Consider the following 12,279-nt stretch of genomic DNA (forward strand, 5'->3'; position numbering starts at 1 on the left):
ACGCATTCGAAGAGAGAGAAAAGCCTTCTTAATCATTCCTCGTATTGGGGAGAGAGAGAGAGAGAGAGAGTAACCTGGTCCGGAGAGAGAAAGTGAAGCTTAGGATTTCAGTTTCTATTGGTAAGTTTAATCGATTAAATTCTTCAATATGATATCTATATCCTTTTGTAAGCTTAAGATTTTTTTTTATTTCTTCTCTTAAATTAGTTCAGATAATTCATTTTTAACAGAGTCAACAACATTTGCATTGTAAAAAGGTTTTGCATATTTGGAACAATTAGGAACATTGAAAAGTCATTCATGGATCATATAATTGTGGAATACTAGTAGTATTATTAAATTAGATACTTCAATTGCTTTGCCCTCAGGAGTTGTGATTTTACATATTTAATTTCGTCAATACACATATACATAATCTTAAAAAGTTGATAAGATAAATAGTATCACTTGGGTGGAAAAGAAGGAAAAAAAATCGCCTCAACATTGCTTCTACATATTTAAAACATTATGATTAATGTTTAGAGATATTTGGTTGATATATTACATAAATATATTTTTATTTTTATTTTTTAGATTTTGGCAATATAATCCTTTCAGTAAATCATATATATATATATATATATATATATATATATATATGAAAACCATTTTGATTATGCAATCAGGTGAGTTAGTTGATTAGTTTCAAAGAATTTTTATACATTTTAAATGTTAATTGGGATTCACTTGTGATGCCACTTAGCCAATCAATTATATTTCAAGAGTTAAATTTACCTGTAATTTTAATTTCTATTGACGAATTCGGAGTGGATTCGACAAGTTTTTTAACTTAAGTTAAGAGATAAACATCGAGTAGTGATTACACTAGAAATGATTCATCCACTCCATGTATAGTGACCGTTGGATATGATTGCTATGTTTTTTTTAGTAATTACCTTTTTTACATCCAAGCATGTTGCAGATGAATTTCTTATTCACCAGTGAGCAAGAGATCATTAGATTCATTACCCATTATTACACAATCCATAAAAATGATACATTTGTGTGTGTGTGTGTGTGTATTTAACTTTTGTCCCACAATTTTGTATAAATTTTCATCCTTTTTGAAAAATTAATTAGAGATCAATCTTATTTTAACCATTTTCATTAGTTAATCCTATTGAGCAAACAACAGCGGCCCATCTGTGGAAAGAGTGTTCAGGTTGGTTGTCCCTCAATTTCTCTCTAGAACTCTATCTGATATATATAGAATAAAAAATATCTCTCTTCAGGTATAGATATATGTATCTGCACTTGTATCTTTATATGTGTGTGTGCAGAGATATATATCTATATATAAATATGTCGACATATCCACTCTCTTTGCAGATCAACCCATTTCCCCGGGATCCTTATTCCTTCACACATCATAATTCATCAAGATGCAGAATATATGGTGAGAGGCCATAAGATATTTGAAATGAATTTTTGATCCTTATGGTAGTCTTAGCATCTTATGGCCTCTTACCATATTGTTGTATTCAGTCTCTGGTTCTAGGGTTTTGATATAGGGTATAGTGAGAGAAATTAGACTTTGAAGAGAAGAACTTGAGAGAGGAAATTTTCGTTTTGTTTTTCTTTCTTCTTTGATACATGAAATTATTAGTAAAGTGAAATTATATGTATATAAATTCATATACATCTACATGAAGCCTAAAAGATCCCTATTCTCTTCAAATCTGTTGTTTATATATATATTTTTTTTCAGCTTATTTGATTTTTTTTTTATTATTATTTTTTTAAAATCACAACATAATGCTCTTTAATCTGTTGTAGGAACATGCTAGATGGAGTGGCTCGTGGTCATTGTCTCAATGATTGTACTATGGGTTGCGTCTCTATGCAAAATTCTCCAAGCGTCATGTTCACCGTCCAAGGCTATGTTCCTAAATAATGGCGAGTGATTTATATTGTTGTGTTTGGAGCACCGAATCGGTGGCTTGTAATGGGAACTAGAGGAAATTTAGTTGAAAGTTCGAACTAAATTTCGTCCAACTCCAATTCTAATTCCAATTCCAATTCCAAGATACCGATTTAGTGCTCCGAAACATAGCTTATATGTTTTTCGCACGTTTGGATTGTTTTATGTGATTTTGTTTTGCTCTGGTTTAATACCCATTTCCTATCAAATTCAGGTGATTCTGTTCATAAGAGAAATGTCTTGCTGGTTGTTTCCCATCCTGATGATGAGTCTATGTAAGACCGTGCTAATTTTTTTTCCCGTCTGGTAACTGCATTTTACTGGTTTTCTGAGTCTTATTATTCATTGCAAATAATACTAATTAGATTACAACTTATTTACACGCAATGAACTGAAGCAGCAGAGTTAAAGACTAGGTGCCATCAAGGCACTCAGACCTGACATTGCCCATGGCATGAGGCAACCACCTGAGTGAAACAAGGCCAGTAATCTAGGAATAATTCATAATTGACCAGAAATTAAGATTGGTTTATATCTAAATTAAACAATATACAGTTTAGTACAATCATTGTAATCATCACACTAAGAAATTCAATTATCAATACTTCTAGTGCAATCTGCTTGTGGTTGACATTTGTTAAAAATCATGTAAAGTAGCTCTGGATATTATCAAAATCATCATATATATATATATATATATATATATATATATATTTAAAGTTGCTTAAAATTCACACACCCTATAGAATGGTCAACTTAAATGGAGGTCTATTTCAGTTGGTTTGGCAAGAACATACTGGATGAAAATGGCCCTTGTTGAAGGTAAGGGGCCTTGTTTACTTCAAGCTATTAAAACATTTCAAAGAGAACCTTTAACATTATTAGAGCTGTTGTTCAACGCTTGGCACTCTTGACAATCCACTTGCCTGTACAATGCTTTACTAACTCTACCTTGCCTTGGGGCATCATAGCTGGCTTCCCTAAGTGCCCATGTACGAAAGGATTGCTTTGAGTATGCTAACTCTAACTAATATATTAATGTTATTAGAGGCAGCTTAAAATCTTCTCTTAAACCATTGTTGTAGGTTATCAAATATCTGTGGTGGGCACATGAAATGCAACTGCATTTTTTAAATAAAATATGTTTTTAAAAAGACTAATTTATTATTATTATTATTTGAATAAATATTATCATGAAATTCCTGCTTTTCAGGTTGGATTTGAAATTGGTAATGTTTTCATTACAGTCTTAAATATCATTTAGGCAGTGCTTATTATAAGACAACCAGTTGTTAGTTCAATAGCGTAGTCAATTTTAATTATGTAAAAGACCGATATGCCTGAAATGAGGGGGTCTGCATGATGATCTCTCTCATCTTTTTCTATCAAATCTCTCAAGACTTGTCTTTTTTGTCACGACCAACTCGCCAGCAAGTCAGCAACACCATATCACCACAGAGTCAATCTATTAGGAATAAGGCTGCATAGTTATGGTTCATTTACATTAATGTCTAGTTGAATTCAAGATGGGCCCTGACGAATACAAACAGAGTACAGTGTATAAACAAAACTTTGTGTAAGCTGGCGAGAACCATTTGAATCTGTTGAAGGATTTATATATCTAAGTTACACCATCTTTAACAGCTTAAGCTTTTAGAGTAGGTGGTTGTTAACATGGTATCAGAGCCAAAGGTCTCGAGTTCAAACCTCACCGTCACCCTAATTAAAAAATTCAAAAACAAGTGTTGGACCAGAAGAGGGCCACACGTGAGGGTGCGTATATATCTAACTTACACCCTCTCTAACAACTTAAGCTTTTAGAGTAGGTGGTTGTTAACAGAATCAAGTAGTGTAGTGATTCGCATGGTTCTCACAAACACCAAACATATATTTAATGGTTAGGACATGGTTATGTGTCCATTACTTATAAGAAGTCATGTTATTATGGTTGTATAATTATACACAACCTCCTTTTTGAATTTTTTTAATAAAGCATGTCCCAAATATTTTTATGAATAGTTATCAACATTTATAAAGATCATTTCTGCTCTTGATTACATTTATATTGCTGACTTGTCAACTGTTAGAGAGTGTGGTTGTTATTTCTTTTATTTATCAAGGGCACTATTGTCTTTATGTCTACTTAATCTATTATAGGTGAGAGGTGTGGGGAAACCCTAAATCTTTTGACTCACCTTTCACAGAACACTCTTCTCTCTCTTTCTCTCCTCTTCTTCCTCTTCTTCTCTACTTCTACAAACCGTAACTTCTTCAACTTTAACTAAATAACAACCATACTTTGTAACATCAACTATGTGAATATTATTTAGTAAAATATCCATGAAATTTGACAGCAGGGCTTGGTGTTTTTTAAAGAAGGAGCGCCATCTTTTGTTTTTAAATCTTTTAAATGATATGTTTATGTTCTTGCTATGTTAAATATTACATTTTTAAACCTTGTATTGCGTTATGCAGGTTCTTTACTCCAACAATTAATTATCTTATTTCAAGGGGGCATAATATTCACATATTGTGCATTTCAACTGGTAATACTCTGGTTTTCTTTTGAAAAGCTCAAGCATCTAGAAAAGATATAGGACACGGTTCCATAGGCAGTAGTGGAAGCTGGGTTGTACCGTTATCTTTTTTTGCTTGGACAATGGAGAAAGAAGTGGATTTTCTGATTGAGAGAGAGAAAATAGTGGGGGAGGGAGGCAGAGTGGAAAGGAGGAGAGAGGAAATAGATTAGGGAAGGGAGGGAGGGAGGGAGATAAAATCAATTTGGATGGATCCATTGGTCTTTTGAGGATTCTTCTGTCTTTTCATAATATATGCTTACAATTTGTTGTAGGCTTGGGGCATCAGCCGTTGTTTCTGGAGCAATACACTGACCCAGTAATAAGTGCATGCAATACCTTTTAACAAGAATTGAAGAAGGGGATTTGATTTATCAAATTAGTTTTCTTAGGCAACACAACTGAGTGACAAATTATTATTATATTAGTTTTTAACTTTTATCCCCTCCCTCTCTCTCTCTGCCTTATTCTTTTATGTAATCATGTGTTCAATGCGTCTCCTACAAGTGATGGAAGGTTTTCAACTCCTTGTTTCACCCATTCTTGTTCTCATAGTTAAGAGATCACTTATAGAATAGGAGCTGGGGATTTCAATTTCATTGAGAACATTAATGACTGTGTGCACCTCAGAATAAATTATATAGGGATGTAATTTGCTCCTTCAATGGATATTGATTTGCTTTAGTATTAAACCCACCATAATTTAGCCAATCTTTTTCTTAGTGGAGGAGAAAGAGTTTCCCATCAAAACTTTTCAAGCATTATTTCTGTATTAACTTTACAAAAAGCAAGTGTGAGATAATTTTAAATTTACTTTGCAGAGTATCTTTCCTAGAAACTTAAGGTTAAACACATAAAACTGTCACATGTTTACTTCTTCAAAATATTAATTCACGGATGCTCCTACATTTTATTTAGTATTTTGTGTTGTTTAGGTAATGCAGATGGCATGGGAAATATTAGAAAAGAAGAGCTTTATCAGGCTTCTGCAATTCTTAAGGTGATGTGCGATCTGACACGAAAATTAAGCATTTAGAATTTTCTTGGTGTAGTGCTGGTGGCTCATTTCTGGTGTAGTGCTGGTGGCTCAAAATCCAATATATATATATATATATATATAAGTATCAGGCTAGTTTTGTTCTGTATTCTTACTACTTTTTTAATATTTCCTCTCCTCCAGTTCTACAAAGTACAATAAAATTGGCGCTAATCATCCTTTAAACTTGGTTTGTTGTAAACTGGAAACCCTAGAAAGGATTTTATCTCAGCTCCTTGGTTTTTAATTTTATGACATTTAAATCTACATGCAGGTTCCACTCCAACAAGTGAAGATACTGGATCATCCAGATTTGCAGGTTCCTTTGTTAAAAGTCTCTAGAAAATCCGGCACATCTTAGTTTTCTTTGAAATACAATATTGAGACAGAAGTTTGGATGTAATTTGAATGTCTTTCCTAGGATGGTTTTGGCAAAGTGTGGGACTGTAATTTACTTGCAAAGATTATTGAGAAGGAAATTTCTACTCATGTCATTGATGTGGTAAGATCTGGTTCCATCAATAATCTAAGATTTGTTTTCCATAGTTTGTTGGTTTAGGTGGCTTTTTAGGATGTCTTGTATACTTGTGTACTTGCATGTGATTAAAAAATGGAAATTTTCGTAGTTCATGTTGTAGCAACCAGCTTCAGTTTCGGTGCTTTACAACATCTCACAAAACCTTTGCTATCTTTTTCTTGAAATTATTTCCCCTTTCCTAAATCCTTTTATATATGGTGCTTACAGATAATTACTTTTGACAACTATGGTGTCTCGGGTCATTGTAATCATCAGGATGTAAATCGTGGAGTAAGGTAAGTTTATTTCAGTATTTTTGGTTCATTGGATCAATTTCTTTTGTTCAAAAAAGTTATAGGATTCTCTTCCAACAAGATGGAAACTAAAACCAAAATATATGTTTTTTCGACTTTTTAGCATAAGTGAAGTGCCCCTGTGGGTGGTCATGACTCATCAGTAGTTCAGATGTCTGTAGATCAATTTCTCTCTATAAATGAAATTGCGGTTCATGTAATTGATGAATGGGGTATTCCTTTCTTTTATAGCTAGGTTGGTTGATTTTTCTTTCAGCCATTGCTGATCTTGTTTGAGAGGGTATTGCATCTTCTTTTTAACATCTCTCTCATTCTTCTATTCGAAAAAAATCGTTTAACTAACTCCACAAATGCAAGAAGGGGGGGAGGGGTGCAGGGGCAAGGGCAAATTACCTCTATCAAGCATGACATGACTGACACTGGTGTGTGTGAAATGAGTGCTGAACTTCCATTAATGGTTTTTATCTATATTGTTGCTGAAGGCTAACTACGAGTATTATGTTTTATCTTTCAAGTATGTGTACTGTTTCCAATAGGGGTTTCTAGATCTATTACCATCTACTATTTTACTTCTACCAATACGAGTTTCTAGATCCATTTCTAGTGAGCGTACCATTTCTAGATCTATTGCTATCGCCAGGTTAGTAGGCATTTAAAATGCTATGCCATGTTATGAATTTGATCTTTTTTTCCTCCTTTGTAGCAAGCTACTACATGATACATTGCAAAGGAATATTGAAGCCTGGGAACTTGTGGGTTTTCTTTTCCTCCTCTCTTATACTTGTCTTGTGCTGGAGTTTAATTACTCTTCTGTTGCATGTCACTGAAAAAAATAATAATCTGAAGTTACTGATCGAATTGATCTTTCTCGTTCATATTTTTCTTATGGTTATTTGTCTTCAGAATCAAGAGTATTTTTTCCTTGTTTACCTACCCTAAATTTCTATATGACATGTCTTCCTTGTTAATATCTTCGACAGATACGGTGATAAGTTAATTATAATATTCATGTATCGTGATAGTCAGTTTCCAAACAACAAATGAAGAATCTTCTGAAAATTTTATTTTCTGGGCTTAAAATACTTCCTTCTTCATCATAGTTTGACATTTTTTTTGCTTCCTACTACTCAATTTTTGATTTTTTGTATCCATTATTCTCAGGTCAGTACTAATATATTACGGAAGTATAGTGGACCTGTTGACATCTGGTTTTCCTTCGTGTATGCCATGTATTATTCAAGTGGACAGATGCATTGCTTGCTAAACAAACATCCCCAAAAAAGTTATGCTGCAATGGCACAACACATGAGCCAATGGGTTTGGTATGCATTTCTCATTACTCAAAAAACGAATGGAAATGTCTTTTCCTTTTCTTTTTCTTTTTGCTGTGAGATATGAACAAGATTCCTTTGAGCCAATATATAAACTTTTTATTTTTTTTGATACCTGCTGTATTATGTGTGTATATGTGCGTGTGTTTTTTCCTTCTCTTTTGAGTCAATCATGCTAGGCCCATGCTGTAGTTCTAGAGGCCACCTCTTAAATGAGACACACCCGGAGCTTATACATGGTACCGGTTATTTTGCTTTTATTTTAACTGATGTTGATTTCTATTGTGCAGGTTTCGTAAGCTTTTTGTATCATTTTCCAGTTACACTTATGTGAACACGCTAAGGAAGATCAACTAGGAGGCGTATGTTGAGTTTTGGACAAAGCTGAAGCAATTGCAACTTTATGCTGTCTGCCCTGGCCGGTGTTTCTGGTTAAAATCTGTTTTCCTCTAGGGATACCATGCCACTTCAATTTGCTTGGGCCTTCATCTACTTGCATATATCCGGGAAATTTAAATCAACCTACGTGAACTGACACCGGGATTGATCAGCTTACTGGTATAAAGATCAGATCAGATAAACTTGCAAGCACCACCAGCGCCCTTGGTTACTTGGGTGCTGCTACCACACTCGGTCTCCGGTAGCTTTTGCAGATGGTAGTAGAATGTCTATGGCAGCAAGTAAATGATTTTGAGTTTTGTGACAAAATTTTGTCTGCGTTAGAGAATTAATGTAGACAGTTTCAAACGTTAGATAGTTGCTTCCTTGACATTTTTATTGGATCAAAGCATTAATGATTTTTAGTCGCAATCAATATATAATTGCATGAACTTCCCCAGGGGGCTTAGTCTGATGGTTGTCTCCTCTCTGGCCTTGAGAATCATTTGGATCTTCTGGATTTGTAGACTTGTACTCTTTTTCTTTAAGCTCGAACACAATATGTTTTTCTAGAAACTTGAGATTTCCTATATGTTTGCTTTATTAAAAAATTTATATAGCTTTTACCAAAAAAAAAAATCACTGTGAGAAAAATGGCTTTCGTTTCCCTTCAAGCTAGCAATGATTTTATGAATTTTTTTTTTTAAATTATTTTTTACCTCGACAAAAATCACACTTTTTTATTTTCCCACACCATACTCGAATTCTGATAATAAGATAAGAAGGTTATACCACTTGAGTAAGAAATCATTGTTAACAATAACATTGACTTATTATCATTGTTCTTTTATAAAAATAATAATTATATGTGCACAACCCCAGTATCCATATGGGGACTTGAATCCTCGATCTTTGGTTGCTTTTTTTATACATATAAAAATGAAGTTTTTCAAAGAATGGGTGGGAAAAATTTTTGGGAAGATTTTGCTGTGGAGAAAATAATAAAAATAAATTGAGAAATATTATTTTTTATATTTTTTGCATATTTTTTCATTCTTTTATATCAAAAAAACTATTTAAGCTTTTGTTGAAACGTACCAAACACACCCTTCCATGGGTTGATAAATAAACGGACGTTAACGTCTTGTGTACGGCGTCAGGCTCAGCGAGGGAAACAAAATCATTTCAAACGAAACCAAGTGCACTCTTCCCACACACAGATACACACAGATTTGCCCTAAACATCTCTATTAGGGCAAATAGATTCAGATAACATAATGTCGATTCACATATAAGTCCATACATGACCTTCTAGGGTTTCTTATCCTCGTTTCTCGGAGTTTCTATATTGTATAGGTATGAATCGGTTTTTGAAAATTGTTGATCTCTTGAATTGCTTTTGTAAATCGTTTTCTATGTCTAATTTGAAATCCAGTTCCCAAATTGAGACTGAAAGTGGTTCCATCTGTCAAGAACAATAAAGTATTCTCAATCTTCTTCTCTCTGTAGTTTGTTTTATGGAGTCGTTTATATTATTTTGAATAAATCCACCATTGTTCTATAACCGAATGCTTACAGAGAGTGTCGATTGTATAAGGAGTTCGTTGTTTTGAGTCTCTCTCACACACACACCCCTAGCATGGCGAAGGTTGCTGTTCCGGGTCCATCATCTACCAATCCTCTTCATTTTGGTGGGGGTGCTTTAAATGTCACCACTGCAGCTAGAAGAAAAACACCTTCGGAGTTGAGGGTAAGTTTCCTAACTCATGACTTTATTCTGTTTTATCTTATGGTGGTCCTTCCAGTCTGATATATTGCTTATCGTGAATTATAAGTGCTAAAAATGGAATGGAATGAATCTATCTGAACTTGATAGCTAATTTGCTTTCATCTTCTTAAATTATTAATTATTTCTTGGTAATAAATCATGGTCCCTTGTTTATCATCTGAAAATGGGCTGTCATTGAATTTTTCGTTAAGGTAATGTACATGCATGACTTGTTGTTAATGGATTGGAGTGGTAAATGAATCAGAAGACTGCACATCCTTATTGCCCTGCTGCCCTCACAAGATTTTAGTTTCTCATTTAATCCCAATTTTCCGACACACCATTTTATTTACTTATTTTTTTTTACATCTTCTTTGTTACATTTTACTTGCATACTGAAATATACACGCTTCCATCATATTAAGATCAAATCTTTAGAATTTTTTGAAAAATGTAACCTGGCATATCAAGCAAAATGCCTGTCTGATGGCATCCACACGTTCATGTGTGACATCCTGTCACTGAATGTTGTGCATACTGCATTTTCTCGCTTCTAATGTATTGTGAAACTGTTTTATATAGTTTAACTGAATTTAACTTCAAAATTTGAGGTTAAGAAGAAAAAAGAAATGCATCTCTATTCAATTTAGCTTATAAAAAGCTTCCAATTATTTGGATACACACCATAATGGGGAAAAGGCTCTTATATAATTGTGTGCCTATGACAGGGAGAGCAATTAAAGCGAAGGAAAGTTGTGGAGCTTGTAGATGAATCTCGAGCTTCTTTGACTGGTCCTTTGAAGTAAGCTTTGCTGCCTTTTTTTTTTTTTAATTCTCTTGGTTACTTCAGAATATAATTCATTAACAAATTTCCTATATATATTTTAGAAATAATAGTGAGGCAATTAGTGGGATGAAGAAACCAGATTTATCGAGGATTCCAAGATACATAGACACCCATGTCGATGAAGTATTCCCTGTGAGAAAAAACAGCATTAGGCTCAGGATACTTTCTAGAAAAGAAGACGATAAGGTCATTACTTTAGTTTTAAATGTAATTCATACTCTAGTTTATCTAGTGTATCTTGTTAACATATCTGTTTTAGTTAGCTTGAATTTTTGAATGTGACCTGAAAATGCTATCATTTGTCAGTTACTCTCATTGTATCTAATAAATACTTTATCAGCAGCAGAAAAACGTTCTTGTTGAGCAGAACATTGGCATGAAGAATATCTCCTCTCCTTTAGATTTGGCTGCAAAAATTCAACAACAAATTTCCTGGTATGTCTTTGCAGGACTTTCTTGTGTATAATTAATAGGCTACCTTTTCATTGTTGATTTTTTTTGCGCATTTTTCTTGCAGTCCAGAGGATTCTTTTGCTTCAACGGTGGTTGCAAAAGATGGTACAGCTCAAGCTTTTAAATCAACTGACAAGTGTACTGAAAAAAAGTTTTGTGGTCCTAAAGAGCTATCATTGGGGTGTGAAAAGTTACCTGGCCTGGGCACTGTTGATTTGGTACTTTTTTTCCCCTGTTGGCATCTTCATATTATGATTACACTAAATATATATCTTCTAAAAGAGAAACTACTTTTTGTTTTTTCTTTTTAATCATTATTATTTATAGGATAATGCTTTTAAAGGACTACTTGCGCATGAACCTCCTAAGGTTACCACACTACATGCTGATTCTTCTGAAAGAAGTGGTGATTTAACATCAGTAAATTTTTGCTCTGAATTCCATATTACCGGGAGAAGGACTCCATTGGATTTTACATTGAAAACTACCATGCGGGTGGTGTCCTCTTCCTCAATGAATTGGTGAGGTTACTGGTATATATCTTATTGTTTCCTTATTCTTTAAATATGCTGCCATGATTAGAGAAATTTTGCCATCTATTGATTCTTAACAATGCATATCTCAATTTCAACTCATGTGCTTGTGCTAGATTTTCTTTTATTTTTTTCCCAAACAGGGAAAGTTAGATTAACCAAAAGAAGAAGAGATACAATCAAGATGCACAGCATATGAGCCATTTCGGCCATAAATTCCAATCTAAATTGGAAACTCTCTCTTTACTTATCAAAAAAAAAAAAATGGAAACTCTCTCTTTCAAAACGTGTTTACTTAGCCGATGGGCCACAGTATTGCATGATCTTGGTACCGTGCCAGATTTTATTGATGCACCTTAAATGTGTAGCTTAAACCGATAGCTTAAGAACTTCTGAGAAAGTTACTATGTTTAAAAGGATGTGGTGATTTGAATGGCTGCTTTCTTACATACTGATATTCCTGCAGTGACTTAGATTCTCATTTATAGGTTCTAGACTCTATTAGCCTATTAACGGCCCATTTTTAGTTACTCTGCAGTCTTTTTAAAAAATTCAAACATGCTAAA

General features: G+C 33.7%; 1 protein-coding gene across 4 annotated transcripts; it reads left to right on the plus strand.

The window, feature by feature from the left end:
• Window positions 1-8,585, plus strand: LOC132311998 (uncharacterized). Of its 4 annotated transcripts, XM_059810200.1 has the most exons (12): window positions 15-120; window positions 1,151-1,201; window positions 1,816-1,935; window positions 2,175-2,235; window positions 4,436-4,506; window positions 5,472-5,536; window positions 5,847-5,891; window positions 5,994-6,074; window positions 6,318-6,385; window positions 7,107-7,155; window positions 7,565-7,725; window positions 8,025-8,585. In XM_059810200.1, the coding sequence occupies exons 3-12, from the start codon at window positions 1,827-1,829 to the stop codon at window positions 8,089-8,091; spliced, it is 777 nt and encodes a 258-aa protein (XP_059666183.1). In that variant the 5' UTR covers window positions 15-120; window positions 1,151-1,201; window positions 1,816-1,826; the 3' UTR covers window positions 8,092-8,585. The 4 variants fall into 4 exon arrangements, with proteins under 4 accessions (XP_059666182.1, XP_059666183.1, XP_059666184.1 ...); XM_059810199.1 differs by lacking the exon at window positions 1,151-1,201 and having other exon boundaries at window positions 1-120; XM_059810201.1 differs by lacking the exons at window positions 15-120; window positions 1,151-1,201 and having other exon boundaries at window positions 2,175-2,266.
• The last annotated feature ends 3,694 nt before the right edge of the window (window positions 8,586-12,279 follow it).

Source organism: Cornus florida, unplaced genomic scaffold, assembly GCF_030987335.1.
Source record: "Cornus florida cultivar Cherokee Brave unplaced genomic scaffold, ASM3098733v1 CherokeeBrave_3.0.0_Hap2_Chr06, whole genome shotgun sequence".
NCBI lineage: Eukaryota > Viridiplantae > Streptophyta > Magnoliopsida > Cornales > Cornaceae > Cornus > Cornus florida.